Source organism: Cricetulus griseus, chromosome 2 (genome assembly GCF_003668045.3).
Source record: "Cricetulus griseus strain 17A/GY chromosome 2, alternate assembly CriGri-PICRH-1.0, whole genome shotgun sequence".
NCBI lineage: Eukaryota > Metazoa > Chordata > Mammalia > Rodentia > Cricetidae > Cricetulus > Cricetulus griseus.
Genome location: NC_048595.1, coordinates 37,514,663 through 37,530,984, shown reverse-complemented (window position 1 = coordinate 37,530,984; position 16,322 = coordinate 37,514,663). Strand labels below are relative to the sequence as shown.

The 16,322-nt window shown below is 49.0% G+C and overlaps 1 protein-coding gene across 5 annotated transcripts in view; it reads left to right on the top strand.

Moving 5' to 3' along the window:
* The window catches only part of Trabd2b (TraB domain containing 2B), a 205,633-nt gene that overhangs the window by 166,094 nt on the left and 23,217 nt on the right, over positions 1 to 16,322 (top strand). For all 5 annotated transcript variants that reach the window (XR_004768175.1, XM_035439716.1, XM_035439715.1 and 2 more), the window contains exons 3-4: positions 5,180 to 5,326; positions 11,319 to 11,493. Coding sequence is in view for 4 of the 5 variants with exons in the window: in XM_035439716.1 (XP_035295607.1) it covers positions 5,180 to 5,326; positions 11,319 to 11,493 (322 nt within the window). In the remaining variant the exon portion in view is untranslated. The remainder of the gene's footprint in view (positions 1 to 5,179; positions 5,327 to 11,318; positions 11,494 to 16,322) is intronic.

Here is a 16,322-nt window from a genome sequence, read left to right as displayed (position 1 = left end):
GGACAAGGGCAAGATGATAGCTCTGCTTAACATGAGCAGCTGTCTTGTACACAACCAGAAATGCAGTCGGCCTTCCCCAGAAGAGGATGCTAGGCATTCATCCACTTGTTCTTCCCCTTGGCATCCTACGACTAGTGTGTTATAAAGTGAGCAGCACTTAAACACCACGATAGAGACAGTCAATACATCAATGTTACATGATTAGAGGACAAGGAAGCAAAGATATTTGAGATGAATATAGCCAACCATGCATCCACACTTACCCTCACACACAAAATAAACACAGTCAAAGCTGAGGACATTTGCCTGGAATCCACATAAACTGGGAATGTTGGCGTGTTCCTGTATTCCCAGCATTTGGGAAGTGGAGGAAGGAGGATCAGAAGTTCAAGGTTATCTTCAGCTATATAGTGAGTTCAAGGCTAGCTTGGGCTACACAAGATGCCTGTCAAAAATAAGTATTTATAGCTATTACAGTCTCCATTTTCTTGTAAGTGACCATACATGATCATTTCTGGTGCTTACCACCTTCTCTTCTAACATCCATTCTGCACTTCCTTTGCTTCAGCAAGAGACTCAGCTTCCGAGGTTCGAAACCTAGCTGGGACCTAAAGCTCCATTCTTGGCCTTCATTCAAGGATCTGCCTGAGCACAAGTGCTGTCATTTTCCACTGACTCTAATCACAGGACATGGGAGCATTGAGTCACCTAAAGACACTCTATGTTCTACACACTCTTTTCACCCCCACTGTGGAGAAAGTAAACCAGTTCTCTTGGTGTTCCGGGTCCAGCCTCCAGCAGCACTGGCTGTTCTGCCCTCTTTGCCTGTGATTGCAGAGGTATGCCAGTTCAGCAGGATCAGCACTGTATCACTTCTGTGCAGTTTTACTGATAGTAGTGTCCCTTCTGTGTACACCTAGCAGGTATGCTGTGTGAGAGTAAGGCTGTAGTCTTTGCCTGGTGTGCTGGCACCAAGAAGGTACTCAGTGAACACTGTCAACCCGCTTAGGATTTAGCTGTTGTTATTCTGCACTCCTGTCTTGGTAAAAGTCCTCACTGCTCACCCTAGACCCTCAACCCGAGACCCCGGCCTGTCCTAAAAGCCCTGGATCCAAACCTTCCCTTCGGGTCACATGGGCGACCAGGTGAGTATAGACCTCAAGTCTAGCATTCTTGTCTATCTAGGACTATTTACTGGAGTGTTTTGGAACAACAAGCCTGTTTCCAGCCTCCTGGCGCCTGCCACTCTCCTCCGTAATCTTCTGTTTGAAGAAATATTTAGATTCCAAGCCTAAACTCAACAGATGCCTCTGGCCACCCTGTGCCCCATGAGCTCTAGTGAGGGGGGCAGTAGAGAATGCACAGGTTTTCTTGGTGACCAGGGTTCCCTGTGGCCAAGACTCCACACAGGCATCTGGGGGAGCGAGGCCTCTACTCTTCACCCAGTGTTTGTTATTCCATGTCATAGCCTTATCATAAACATTATCCTAGTGTGGGCCACTGAGGCTCCTTCTAGGGGAGGTTTGTTGTTCTAAGGTGGCTGGGAGTAGAATGTCCAGAGGCCTAGGGAATTCTGGGAGCTGGAGAGGGAAGCAGAAGTCCGGGTGGTACTTCATTGTAAAGCTTGCGCCTCTGTCACCCTGTTGTGAAGGTCAGTGGCATGTCTGCCTCCTCCATGAGTTCCGTGTGCTTAGAAACCAAGTCATATTTCTCCATCAAATTCAAGTCCCTGCTGAGAAGCTGCTGAAAACCTTTGATGAAGGAGAGAAGGGAAGGGAGGAGGAGGGGAAAGGGACAGGATACAGCTTCCCTCTGCTTGTTGGAAGCACCAAGAATGCTCCCAAAAGATATCCTAGTGCCTAAAGGCCTGCTTGTAGTAAGAAAGTGGTCTGAAATTCTACCTCAGCTTTTTGTTGAGCTGGGTAGCCTACCACTCCCTCTGCTTCTGTCGCGCCCCATTCGTACATCCCTGCTGTCTCTCTCCTCAACAGAGCAGAGGGAGGCCCTGTGAGTGGTGATGGCTAAGGACGTGTGTCAAATGTCCATCTCACATCACCAGCCTTCTCACCTCTCGAAGGTATTTAATGTCTCTTTGCTGTGGGGTTTTTCATCGTAATTTTACCTGGGAGTTTCTGTACAGATTAAATAATGAATCCACTTAGGGAGTTTATGATGCATAGCAAGTACTCAATAAAACCAGGGGTCCTGGTATGAATGGGTGATGACTCCTTTATGAGTTACAAGAGTAGGTATGGAGCAGGAAGTGGGGGGCACATGATTGAGGGTCAGCACCTTCCTTTTGTAGTGATTCCTCAGTGTCTGATATTTGTGATGCTGGGGTTCAACAGTGAACAAAAAGACAGAGTGCCGAATCAATTCCACAGGACGCACGCCTCTGAAGCGGTCTGTGTACAGGGAGTCTGTGGGAGGTACCAGATCCCACCAGGATAGTGTTAATGTCACAAACTAGCTGAGACATGTAGGGAGCTCTCAAACTCTCAAATGGCCTGACGGGCCTTTGCTTCCTGTCTGCAGCACTCCAACAGGAAACACCCCTGGCTGCCTTATAGTGATCCAGAAAAACAGTGGGTATGGCTGTGCCAGTAGACACCAGAAGATCCTGCATCATCAGCCTTGTGACCCAAGGGTCAGAACACTTGGGTGGAGCCCCTCTGCCCAGCTCCCTGTATGGACTCATGTACACCCCATCCTACCCTCTTGGGATGCTGTCCCCTCTCTTATTTTATACTATGAATGCACAAAACGAGATCTGGGGTCCTTAAACTGGGCTCCAGGGTCCCTGTGGAAATCCCTACAGCAAGAAGGCATCCCCAACCCCACCTCTAGCCTCCCTCATATCAGCCAGGACCTTACTATTTTAATCTGTTCCATGTTCAAGACTACAAGTAAAGATCCCTTTGGAAGAAACAGTAACAACAAAAGAATTCTACGGCTAAAAGTAGTTTGAAACCTCTGCACCAGATGAATTCTTGGGACCCTCTCTCTCCTAGCACCAAGCTGGGAAGATTTGGCAATATTTCCTCCTAAGTTTTATGTAAGGAACACAGACTAAGCACTCACTTCATGCCAGGACTGTTCTTAACACCCTGCAGCCGGGAATATACTTAATCCCCTGGAATACCTCCCGGCTTCATGAAGGCCACATCATTGCAGACCTGACTTCATAAGTCAAGCAGGGTCCAGGGGAGACATTTACCCTCCAGCCAGGTCTTCTGGTGCCCAGGCAGATGTTCTCAGGTCAGGTGGTGCCTTGGCAGGGCTGATCTAAGAATCGGCAGAGCAGGTGTGTGCAGCAGCTGGGTGTGGCCACAGGAAGTCCCTCTGTTTTGGGCCCTCAGAGGAGGAGAGTGGATCAACTCGACACGGACACTTTCATCGGAGGCATGCACCCTGTGGGAGGAAGTGCTTGTTGCCTTAGCAATGTCCACAGCAGAAAACGTCACTGCCTCCTGTAATTCATCCCCAGCCACCATACTGCCATCGACACTCTGCACCAGATGGCTGCAGATCTGATTTCAGCGGTGGCAGCCAAAGCCCAGGGGCCTGGAGGAGGCCCAGATGTGGGGCGAGGGTTCTGACCTCACCTCCAGCCCTCTCATTAAAGGGAACCATGGGGGCTCCTACAGTTTGTGCAATCCAGTCCTCCTGCCATTAACAAACACAGAGTGAACACAAGCATGGCCTTATTGCCTGTGTCACCATGTTGACCTGGCCCTGCACACTTACTTCAAAAGCTTTTTATTCAGCTTACATGTCTTGGTGGGAATGTCTGCCAGCCTTCTAGATGCTTTCCATAAGTTCTTCTAAGGCACCTTTAACTATGAAGGGAACCACAGTTCCCCAGGCTCTAAAGACAAACAGAGATCACACTGCCCTCTCTTCTCCAGGCAGGGTGCTGAAAGCTGCAGATTCAAGAGCCAGGAAGATATACTTCCTGACTTTAGGAAACTCAACCTACTGCAAGGCTGCAGTTAAACACAAAGAAAAGCTAATGTACACACATTGGTGAAAGGAAGCGTGGTCCATCAGTCATCTGTCACTGAGATCATGCTGTATAACAATAGCATACAGAGCTTAGCTAGCCTCTACCAGTTGCTGGTCAGCTTCACTGATTTTGGTGGTCTCACGTGTCTAGAAATTGACTATCTGTCCACTGGTCTGAGTGTCACTCGCTGTGTTTTGCTCTATGTTTTGCTCTCTCACCCTCCATCAGAGTGGAGTCAAAGGCAAAGAGCATATGAAGAGTGGCTAGCCACAGCACCCAGGTGCTTTTCAGGCCCTCTTGTGTAATGCTTACTGCCATTGTCCCATTGGCTGAAGCAGGTCCAGCATCAGAACGGGTGAGATCAACAAAGTCCCTTGGTTGGCAAAAAAAAAAAAAAAAGGTCTGGGATACCAGATCTTGTGACACAGACTCCAGCTCAAGCCATGTGGGTAAAGTACCTTCCACGCTCTGGGCCTGTTTCCCCCATCTAAAACTGGGGTCTCTGGCTAGGTATGGTGGTCTGTGCCTATAATGCCAGCACTTGGGAGGTAAGACAGGAGGACTGTGAGTTCAAGGAAGCTGAAGCTACATAATGAGAACCTGTCTCAAGTAAACAAAATGGGAAGGCTGAAACAGGTAGTCTCCCAGGGCCTGTGTCTAAGGCCCCTGTGGGAATCATGAGTTCCAAATGCCATAAGCTGCTTAGAAAGTGCTTGGGAGCCTGGGAAACATTCTTAAGGGGTCTCTGTAGATTATTCTAAGTGACCCTGATTCTGGAAACTGCAACCCTGGAGCCAGTAGCCCAGAAAACAGAGGAGATAGAGGGTGCATCTGCTGAATGCATGGGAAGGTGGGCTCCAAGGATCCTGCTCCTGAGGCCGCTGGGCCTGGACACAGAACTGAGCTTTGATTTCTATTGTTCATTGCCTAGACTGCATCTGGGGGTGCTCTTGACTGTAACATGGGTTTTCTTGTTCTGGAATACTTCTAAGCAAAGCAGAACAAGGGAGTCAAAAGGAAGACTCACCCCAAACTCCAAATTTGAATGGTTTGCTGTGTCATGCACCTTCTGTTCCATGCCTATAGCCCCAATGTCCAGAGGGTGGAGGTACACTCCCAGAGGCCAAACAGTCCTTGAGCACATCCCTGATGCCCTTCTCTTTCCTCGGCCAGGTGCTGTTTGCCCTGAACCAGACTTTGCTGCAGCATGAAAGTGTGCGGGCTGGGAGCCTGCAGGCACCCTACACCACAGAGGACCTCATCAAACACTACAACTGCGGGGACCTCAATGCAGTCATCTTCAACCATGACACATCCCAGGTGAGGCCCTCCTCTCTTCCTGCCCTGATGGCCACTGCGTCATCAGCTACGAAGTCCTGGAGCTAGGCCCACATGATTGCATGGCATTTATCAGATGCCTACTGTATGGTGGGTATAGATAGACCAGCTTCTCACCAGCTCTAATAAGTAGAAGCTACTGTCATCTCCTTTATGGAGGGAAAAACTACAGCTCAGAGAAGAGAGCAGACTTTCTTGCTCAAGGCCGCACAGCTTATTGATGTTAAAACATCAAGAACAGCAACTTGAACCAGAAGGCCCACAGAAGGGAAAACCTAGTTACTGTGAGCTTGGCCTTGAATCTGTCTCAGGACCTTCTACTTTGATACAAATACTGGAGCAAAGGTCACAAACAGGCTAGCAAGACCCTGAGTAGGGCCCCAAATAGTTGAGTTTGGCTTCACCCTGCCCAAACTTTACCAGGCCTCCTCATTGATCTCCAACAAATTCCCAGACACTCCATCTAGCACTCAGGGATCCTCTAAGACCTACCCTCTGGTGGCTTTGTCTGTGGAATTTACAGCTTGTCCCTTAGTACTTCTGAACCTTTGTCCAGACTCTTCCTCTCTTGGATTCCTCCAACTTGATCATGGTTTGGTGTTGCCTACTCTGAGATACTGCCCCAGGTCCCTGGATGGAATCAGGTATCCCCCCAGGCACCACACAGTTTCCCCCAGGGTTTCCTTTGCTGTGGTATTTGGATGTTCATCCACCCAGAAAGCTTGGATTAGGCAAAGGAGGCCATATCTATGTTCTGGACATGCCTACAGCCACCATTTTCTCAGGGCAAAAGCCAGTCTCTGCAGTGGTCTGTGTGCTCCTCCTGTTCTGCCCCTGCTCCTGACCCCATGTCCTGTATCTACCCCAGCAGCACAGTCTACCATGTCATCTCAAGAACCCTTCTGCGTGCTTCTGCCTCTCACTGGCTATTCCCTTAGCATAGATGCTTCTCCCAGATGTCACCATAATGTACTCCCTCTCCATCTTCAGGCATCACCAGCTCCGTAAAACTAACCCCATCCACCCTGTCTGAACTGTAGACTGAACCCCTATCCCCACAAAAAAAAATAGACCAACTGTCATTGCTTTATTATGTCCCCACGTTGCTCCCATGATCTGGAAAGCCCTCTAACATATGATACACTCAATCCTTCGTTAGGGACTACTTACTATCCAGCCCTTCCCACTGGAACACAAGCTCCATGAGGGCAGAATTTGGGTCTGCCATTAATTCATTTATCCCCTCTGGCGAGAGAAGTCCCCAGCCTGAAGTAGGACTCTGTAAATATTTGCCAAATAAATGAAATAGTCTGTCAATGAGGTAACACCGTGCACAAAGGGATTTGGTGGGAGCCAGAGAAGACAAATCTCATGAGGAGCCTGGAAGACCCAGGAAATTGCTGCCTCATATAGGGTAGGGAATCCTTGCTCTGGGGACAGCTACAGCCCATGGCCGGAATATCTCATTTAGATGTGGCTGCAGCTGAGATTGGGGCAATAACAAGAGATTCCTGTAAAGTGAAAGGCCACAGAAGAACCTGCATTAGCCACAGACAAAGGAGGAATGTTCCAGCATTGAGCACAATATGCAAGTGAACCAGAGATCCAGAGGAGGAGGAGTGGGGAGAGTTCTGGTTGGAGGCCAGCCAGACTGGGGCCACAATGTTCTGTCTATGCTTGCCACCCAACCCCCAGACACAGGCTCCCTGAGGGCAGGGATGAGCTACTCATCCCTTGGTCCCCACGGTTCTGGAGAGACCCCTTGGCGCCTGGCACAGAGTACTTGCCAGTGAGTGACTGTCACGCGTAACACTGTAGGTACATCATGTACTTAGGGAAGCTTAGAGCATGGAAGAAGGAACCCAGCCCTTACTGTGGGAGGCTCCAGGTCTGAGGAATCTAGTCTCATGGTGGAGGAACGAGGAGAGGAGCCTGACACCATGAACAGATGGGACTCCCACCAGAGCCGCACTTTCAGTGAGCCTCACTCTGAATCTACTAAGGGCCAGGTTCAGAGCAGGTAGATTCCACAGCAAAGAGATCTTGGTTGCAAGATGGATAACTGGTTATGAGGTGGCTGCCCTAAGGAAGAAGAGGTAGACAGGCCAGGCCTGTGGCTGACTCTAAGCCAGACGAGAGAGGTATGCAGTGAGCTTGGGGAATGGTCAGTTCAGATTACCTTTGAACCTCTGTCCAGAAGCACTGCTGATCTCTGACGGCAGCAGCCATGCACCCAACAGAGCAAGTGTTCCACCCAGATTTGAGTCCTAGTCAAATCCTAGTCCTAGTCCTAGGCTGCATATGCGATACCCAGGAAGCCTGCCCCAAGGTGCAGAAAAGTCAGGGTCACAAGGCTGAACCCTGCCCTTGCTATGTGGGGCCACATGTGCAGTCAGAGGCCTCTCAGCCTCAAGGTCTGGGGATCTAGAGATTTAGGGTTCATCACCCCGATGCAGTCAGGAAGGCTTCAGGATAATCATCAAGTAGGAACTAAGTTTGCTAGTGGAGCTTCCTAGGTGACAATGACAGCTGACAGGAGGGACTGGTGGGTGTCTCCAGGGAGCATGGTTTGCATAGCAGAGAACAAGTGTAGGGTGGCAATGTGGCTAAGGAGTGGGTGCCCGGGAGAGGAAGTCAGGGAGCCTTGCAGTCAGAAAGATGCCCCTGGCTGCAGTGGGGAGGGTACTCCGATACCCTTTGGAGTTCAGGGCAGGACAGTGCAGTGCCTGAGGCCGGTGCTCCTTCCCCCACCCCCCTAACTGCATACCCTCCACCACTGCCATGATTGTGCCCTGTCTCTGCAGCTCCAGCTCAATGATGTCGTTAGTGTCCATGGGAGGGCCACACAGAAGTCCTCCCTGGGAATCCCAGGGTCCCTAGCTCCCTGAGGGGCAGTAGCCACATATGTTTTACCCAAATCCAGATACTTTTGACAGTAGATTATTACTCAGAGTCAAGATCATTGACAGCAGTGTAGCAGTCTCCTCCAGCCACAAACCTAGACTGACCTGGACAAACCAGACCACATAGTCACACATCAGGACCTTCTGTGAGCCCTGCTCCCCTCCTCACCTTTTCCAACTACATATCCCACAGAATTCGTACAAGCATGGCTGACTCCAATACTGGGCTGGTACTCATGAGATACAGCAGACCCCGCCTGAGGGTGCGGGGGGGGGGGTGATCCCTAGCCAGACACAGGGCAGGATCTAGGAAGGTTCTCAAAGGTTGTCTACTAGGTAGGTGGGTACAGGGAAGTGGGTGGTTGAGTATTATCAACAGACCCGGACACTTGGCCTACACTGAATCCCTCCTCCATGACCTGATCGCAGTCCTGCCTGGCCCATCTCCTTGTCACCCCATCACACACCAGTCTCTCTGAGGCTCTAGGGACATTCCATGATCTCTTCAAAATGTTATCATATGCCCTGCACTTAAACTTGTCATGGGAGATTTAAGGCCCCAGACAAGTCTAATGACATCATTAATTTGCTTCTCCCAGAGCCCTGGCCCAAACCCAGGCCCCATCCTTGGCATGGGGCCAAGGCCCTCAGCATGAGACACACAGAGAGTGTTAGCCAGTGGCTAGGAAGCCCAGGATAAGCTGAATGTCCAACTTCTTCATGGTTTTGAAATTTTACTCTTTTCCTTGTCCCTGTAAATACCTTCAGTCCCCTGGGGAATCTTTTTTTGGGTGTGCCCTGTGGCCAGAAAGTATAGCAGGAAGGAAGAACATGTGCCCACAGATCCAGTAACCCATGGGAGAAGGAAGGGAATCAGACCTCTGTCTTCACATCTCTCTGGTGGTTCTAATGACCATCTGTCATCTCTAGAGGCCGCCCTTCTCTAGTAACCTGGGACATCGTATGGGAAGGTGACAATGCAAGGTGAGGTGTATAACTCAATATTTTCACAGTGTTTTTACTACGCTAGCGTCTTCCAAAGCTGGTCTCATTGAATCCATGCAATAAGCCATGCATGTCACCCTGTTACAAGAGAGGAACATGAGACTCAGAGAGACCATAACCTAGTGAGCACCAGACAATGAAATAGGGATGGCAACCCAAGCTGCCCTGGCTGTGTGACTGCAGGACCTGTGCTCATCACCACTCTTCCTCAACTGCCACTCAGCCTGCTCATCCAACCCCTTGCTCACTGACTAAACAAACACTTATGTGTAGTAGAGCATGGCCTCCTTTCCTCTCCCATACCCCATAAACAGGGAGAGGCCTTTGAGAGACGTGTTTCCAGAAACAGCCCTTCTAGTCATGGCCTCTCTGTTCTCCACCCTGACTCCAAATCTTTAGCGTCTTCTGTAACTGCATCAAGTCAAGTGTGACCTAGTTCATCAGGGCTGCCAGTCATCCCCTCCAGAGTGGAGGAGGGAAAGAATGCAGTTCCTTCACTTGTCTCTCTCCCAAACATGAAGTCTCTGGATGCCAGCTCTGTACCAGCCTAGGCAGGAGCAGGGCTGTGCATACACTGTACACACTGTGCACTGCTCAATGAGACAATCACATTGTTTCCATATTCATCCCAGAGCAGTAAGTCTGGCCTCTCTCACGAAGGAGCCATATGGTACAGGCTCTTACCACCCATTCACCCGCTGGTCCTTGGCCAGCATACCAGAGGCAGATTCAGTCTCCCCCATCTTCTCCAGAAAGGATGTTGACAACTCAACAGTGGCTGTAAAATAAATAAATAATTTAAAAAGCTATGTGACTGGGCTAATAATTGGCTCTTCTGAAGTTCTGAGATCTCTAGAAAGTTGGCATCTTCAGGGACAATCTCCCCTCATCTTTCAGTTAGGATGTTACTTTATGCTTGGGTAGAAGACAATGAAAACTGGAAAATGTTCTATAAGCAAGAGCTTGGAAGATGTTATGACCAAGGGTGGACTGAGAGGAAAAACAGTGTGTTTTGATTCATTGCCTTAGTTCCCGCAGCAACCCCCATGCATATGTTGGAGGAGATGGTGCTACAATGCCTGAGCCTACCATCCAGGCCAGACAGATGAAATGATAAGAACTCAGAAATCCAGACAGATTTCTTATGTTCAAGGTTTTAACCCCACTAGGCATCTTCCTTGTAGCAGGCCCTGAGGACTTGGAACGACATAACTTCATCCTTGAATTCAGGGATCCTTCTGATTAGTTCAAAGCAATCAGCAAAGCTGTTGTTTCAAGGCCTCAGGCTGGACATGGAGAGGAGTAAGGGTAAAGGACCCAGAACTCTAAGGATGGACAAGCCCTAGGCATCTTATCCCACAAGCATCAGGCTGGAAGGATCCGTGATCTTGGAATAGTTCTCAAGAAAAGACAAAGGTCTAAAAGTGTGAAGCCAGGTGGGCAGATAGCAGCTCAGACCTGAGAAAAGCCAAAAGTACTGCCCTGCCTACCTCTGTGGAGCAGAAGGGAGAGTGCGGCCACAGCAGCACCCATCATCTCATTTAGTAACCCCCCCCATCACTTAGTCCTCCCTACAAATGAGAGGCAGAGCGCCGCAAAGTGGAGTAGCTTATTCAGTATACCCAGCATCAGAATTGAAGCCAAAGCCCAAGTCTCCCTAACCCCCAAGCTCTCTGGCCTTCTTGTCACACCTGTCATCTACACCCTCTTGCTGAACTAGGTTCCTTGGCTAGGACTAAAGAAAGAATATAAGGAACTCAGCATGGTCCCAACCTCTAGAGAAATACCAGGCAGGCCTGTGTGGGAGTCTTACCACCAGGGCACGTGGCTGGACTGTGACTGTCCTAGCTGTGACACGTCTCAGGATCTTCCCCCACCCCCTTGCTTCACATGTAAAACCAGAACAATATTCATCTTTGAGGGTTTGAGGGTTGATGAAACAGGAAACACAGAGCCTGCTAGAGGGCCTTAGAAAGGTGAGTTGCCAGTCCTACCTGGACTGTGCATTTATCTGACATGTGCCCTGCTCCATCAAGACCTAAAGGTGGCTTCTCTTACCATTGCAGCTACCCAATTTCATCAACACCACCCTCCCACCTCATGAGCAGGTGACAGCCCAGGAGATTGACAGCTACTTCCGCCAGGAGCTCATCTACAAGAGGAATGAGCGCATGGGGAAGAGAGTCATGGCGCTGCTGCAGGAGAACCAGGACAAGATCTGCTTCTTTGCCTTTGGAGCAGGTTTGGCCCCAACCTCCTCTTGTCAAGGGAAAAGCTGAGGCCCAGAAGAGGGCAGGAAAGCCACACGGTAGCCAGTAGCAGAACTAGGAGGCTAGCACTTCCCCAGCTTCTGACCAAGTATTGTCTCATAGCATCTTCCTTGGCAAGGGAAACGGCCCCTGCCCAGTCCATGGTAACTCTTACAGCCTCTTCAAGTGCCAGGTGGACTTGTAAGAACCCAAAACAATCCTCCAGTGCCCAACCCAGCCTGGACCCACCCAACTTAGAACCAGGACTAATAATAAGGGCCCTGTGGCCTCAGGGGTGAGGGAGATGGACTTTGACAGCACACAGTTCTGACTCCAACTCCAATCAGGCCATGTGTCATGTCACCCTAGCTGGTACTTTGCCAAGGCTCCAATTTTCTCTTCTGCTTAATGGGAAGGATAGCAATAGATGTTTGATGAATCAAAAGTTTCCATGTTGTAGAGTAGTTGTAAGGATATGTGACATTATTTAAATAACCTGTTGTGTAGTGGGGATCCAGAATGGCAGCTACAATCATCATCATCACCATTATAATGAACTTAAGCATCGCCATGGCAACATGGGACATGCACCAAATGTTTCTGGGGAATCTTTCTTCTCCTGCAAAGGGAACTTAAGATGTCTACACATGGTTCCTTGGGTTCTCTATTTTTCCTCTGCTCCCTCTCACCTTTTCTGCCTTTCTCTGTGGCTGTCTCCGCAATGGCTGCATTGGGGCCAGGATATTGGATTTGAGTTCTTTGTTAGTCAACTTTTGCTCAGTGATTTATAATAACCATTTACTCCTTGTCACTTGAATTTGGGGAATCCATCTGTGTTTTATGAGAATTAAAAGATAGATTACAGCTGGGTGTGATGTTGTACACCCATAATCCAAGCACTATGGAGATAGAGGCAGGCAGATCTCTGAGGCCAGACTGGTCTACCTAGACAGTTCAAGGCCAGCCAGAGCTATGTAGTGAGACCCTGTCTCAAACAAACAAGATGGCATCTTGTGTCTTCATCAGTCTGCTGCTCTGCCCTCTCTTTATGTGGCCTTTACCCTCCACACCAAGCAGTCAGTCCAATTCACAAGGGCCTCTCTGGACATCCTGACTTTGTAATGGGGCTATCTACTGTCTGTGTCTCCCCTACACATTCAGCTCCAAGTATGTCGAGGGCAAGAGCCAGGAATATATTTATCCAGGCTGTTCTTCTCCCTTCTGAACCTCCATTGTGGCAAGGTTGGTGGGAGGAGCTCAGTCATGGATGCAGGCCCTTTGAAGACAGCTCATTAAAGCCACAGAAGCTGCACACAAAGAGCTCTGGACTCACACTGTCTCTGCTATGGCCCACTGTGGCCTACAGCAAGTCTTCTCCCCCCTTATAACCTCAGTTTACTCACTTAGACAGGAGGGGCTGGCTTGGGATTGAACTCAGATTACAGGCTGTCTAGGATTCTGGTACAGGTGAAGGAGACAGGTGGGATTTCAGAAGGGCCTCCTGGAGGAGCCTATAGGAACAGAATACAGAGTAATACATAGAGATTGGAGGACCACTCTCCCTTTTGCAGGACATATGAAGGATGACTGGTGTGAGCCAGGTGGCTGTGAGGACCTGAACAAAGAATTGCACACATACACCCCTCACCCCTCGCCCAGCATCTCTCCTCTCTTACTGCACAGCTGCCTCTGAGCAGTTATTCTGTACTCCATGGCCTTAACTGACTGCAAAAGAGCAGCCTCGGGAGTCACCTAGTTCCCTGGTTCCTCAGACTTGAAGGATCCTCTAGAAAGCACAGTCACTACAGGAGGCCAGTGAGAGAGCAGGAGGCCCCTCCAAAAAGGGTCCAGGATTCAGGTCTAAGGTTACCCAGAGACCAATGGTCTTTCAGCCCCAGCTCTCTCCTGTAGCTGAGGAAGCTGAGAGCCTAAAGAAGCAAAACATGAACCGTCTTGTGATGTCCCAAGCCACAGGGCACAATGATCCACTCAAGCACTTTTTCAAATCCAGCATCCTGGGGGGAAAAAAAAAAGGTGAAGATAGATGCAGAAAAGGGTCTCAAAGTCCTTACTTGGCAACACTAAAAACTGGTAACCATGTTTCACCCCACACCCATCCACATTGCTTTTCTATGAGAAGTACTTTGGCATAATAAAAGGAATGAGGGAAGAGGTGCTGCCAAGTTCAAGGCAACTTTTGTGGCACTTTTAAAGCCTCATTACCTAAGTGAGATGGCTGAGGCCGCCGGTATAGAAAGAGGTAGGAAAGGAATAATGGAGCAAGGGGAAAGAGTTGGTCCCTGGGCAGAAGAGGACACCTCCTCACCTAAAGTGTGTATGAGCATGCCTTCTAACTAGGCCTTCTCTTTCTGCTGGAAGGTGAAGCTGAGAAGGAAGACAAAGGGCTCTTGGTTTAAAGAGGGGGAAGTGTTTGACAGGAATCCAAAAGAAGCTGATCACAAACTTGACCAGGACAGGAAGTTAGAGTAGATTTAACTCGAGCTAAATCTCAAGTTAATTTGTGGTTGATTGCTAGTAGGTGCCTAGAGTGTGGTGCTGGGGAAAAATAAAAGCGCACACACACACACACACACACACACACACACACACACACACGCACGCACGCACGCACGCACGCACGCACGCACGCACGCACACACACACCAGAACCCAGCAAAGAAGAGCCCTGCCTGATCCATAATGTCTGCTGGGGACCAGGATTCCAGCAGGTGCCTGCCAGATACTTGCTGTCTCTCCTGGAAATGAAGGCCCATAACCCTATGGAGTTGCAAGTGGTTTCTCTAGAAACACTCAACAGCTAGGATTTAAAGATGAACACTGTACCCTGCTGCCCCCTGATTTTACCTGCATACATGCCCTGCTCTGTGACCTCCGGTGCATGTGAACTATATCAAGACAGGGCCTACAGTCTCAAAATTGCTAGCACCTGACAGATTTTGTATAAATACATGATGGACCAAATCATACAGAATTAAGTTTATCCCTTTCAGTCCCAGGGCATCTCATGAGTGAGAGGGCCCTTACTGGGCACTAGGAGGAAATGACAATTTTATCCTTCATTCTAGGGAAATAGATCTTCCCAGGATGTTTATTTGTTCGGCCACCCCAGGATGTTGTTGCATCTTGTTTTTAGTAATAAAATGTGTGATTCAGGAACTGGAGGAGCTGAGTTGGAAGCATGAGTCTCCAGCAGGTTGGAGTTGGGGGAGGGCAGGTAACTTCTAGGGCATTTCCATTTCCAACTCCAACAGTTGGAGTTATCTGTTTCTGTGACTCTAGCACGCTATAGTCTGAATAAAATCCGATTCTGACATCCCACAATCCTTGGACCCCAGCATCCTATTGGTCTAATTGCCCGGTTGCCATATCCTGGCTCTCTAGGATCACAGCATTTCGACATTCCAACATGGTTTTGCAGTTACTCTTGGAGATTTGGGAGTGGCATGGAGCCTTGCAGAACCTGTACATGCCTTCCAAGGTATCCACCAACTGCCCCACAAAAAGCAAAGTCCAGAAAGAAGGCAGGCAGAGTCAGAGACACAAATCTAGTGCTCTGAGTGTTGGAACATCCAGAACACTCGGCCTTCAGGCTGGTGAAAGGCATTCAGAGCCACACTTATGGGCCCGAGGCAAGAACACACTAGTGGTAAAGATTTAAACTTGATGGAAAGGAGAAATATACGCCCACCATACTGAGCCATGAGAACACTTTAGCTGAAGGCAACTGCATTGACATAGATATAGCTCGAAGATAAAGCATTTGCCCAGCATTAATCCAACACAACCAAAAATGAATGAATGAATGAATGAATGAATGAATGAATGAATAGGCTACTTCCTGTAGAAAGTACATTGTTCTGCTTGACAATCCACTCATTCAACCCCCATACTCAGGGCTTCCTGTAAGAACAGGATATTCCTTCAGTTCCATTTGGCAGACAGATAAGTAGATGTGCACACAGGAAGCAAGAGAGCCTCAGAGTTTTAGTGAGATGATGGTGATGGTCCTTCCTTGTAGCTAAGCTCCCCAAAACATTATCTAGCTACTTGAGCCCTCTGTCTTAAGTTCCCACAGTGTCCTGGAACTTCATCCTCACATTGTGCTCACACAGAAGAACACTGTCATCTCTTAGTTCAAGTTGCGCCCCTGAAACTTAGAAGATGCTCATCCTCACTTCTTAAATGAATAAATGGATAGATGAGTGAATGAATGAATGAATGAATGAATGAATGAATGAATGAATGAAATAACCCTGAGGTATGTAAGCAGAAGTACCATCTACTCCTATGTTACCCCAAGCAAAATTTGATTCAGAATCTAAGTCTTCTGTCCCCATGGTAAAAATTAGGGGCTCTGGCAATACTGTACCCACCTTTTGGAAGATGAGACTACAGTAACAAATAAAAGGCCTGAGACCTCACTAGGAAGAGAGTCCTGGGACCTGTTGAGCAAACCACACAGGCTGAGGCAAGAGGCAGAGGCTTAATGCTAAGCAGGGTTTCGGGGGCGGGGGAGGAGGCAGCAAATGGTAAGAGAGAGAATCAGTGAGAAAAGTAAGCCATAAGAGTTCCATCCAAGCCGTGAGGGTGGGAAAGGGAAACAGCTTGGTGTCATGGAAACAGCTTGCCTTCTGAGATATTCCTATAGTCTTCTCGGAGTCCTTCCCACTCCATCTGCACAGCAAGGGACCCACAAGAGGTGAGGTGTTAGGTTCCTTGCAGACCCCACATCCCACTTCTCATGCATGTTGGCAGAAGCTGACTTGGAGAAGGTTTCCTGGAGAAGGTGGAAGCCAGCTG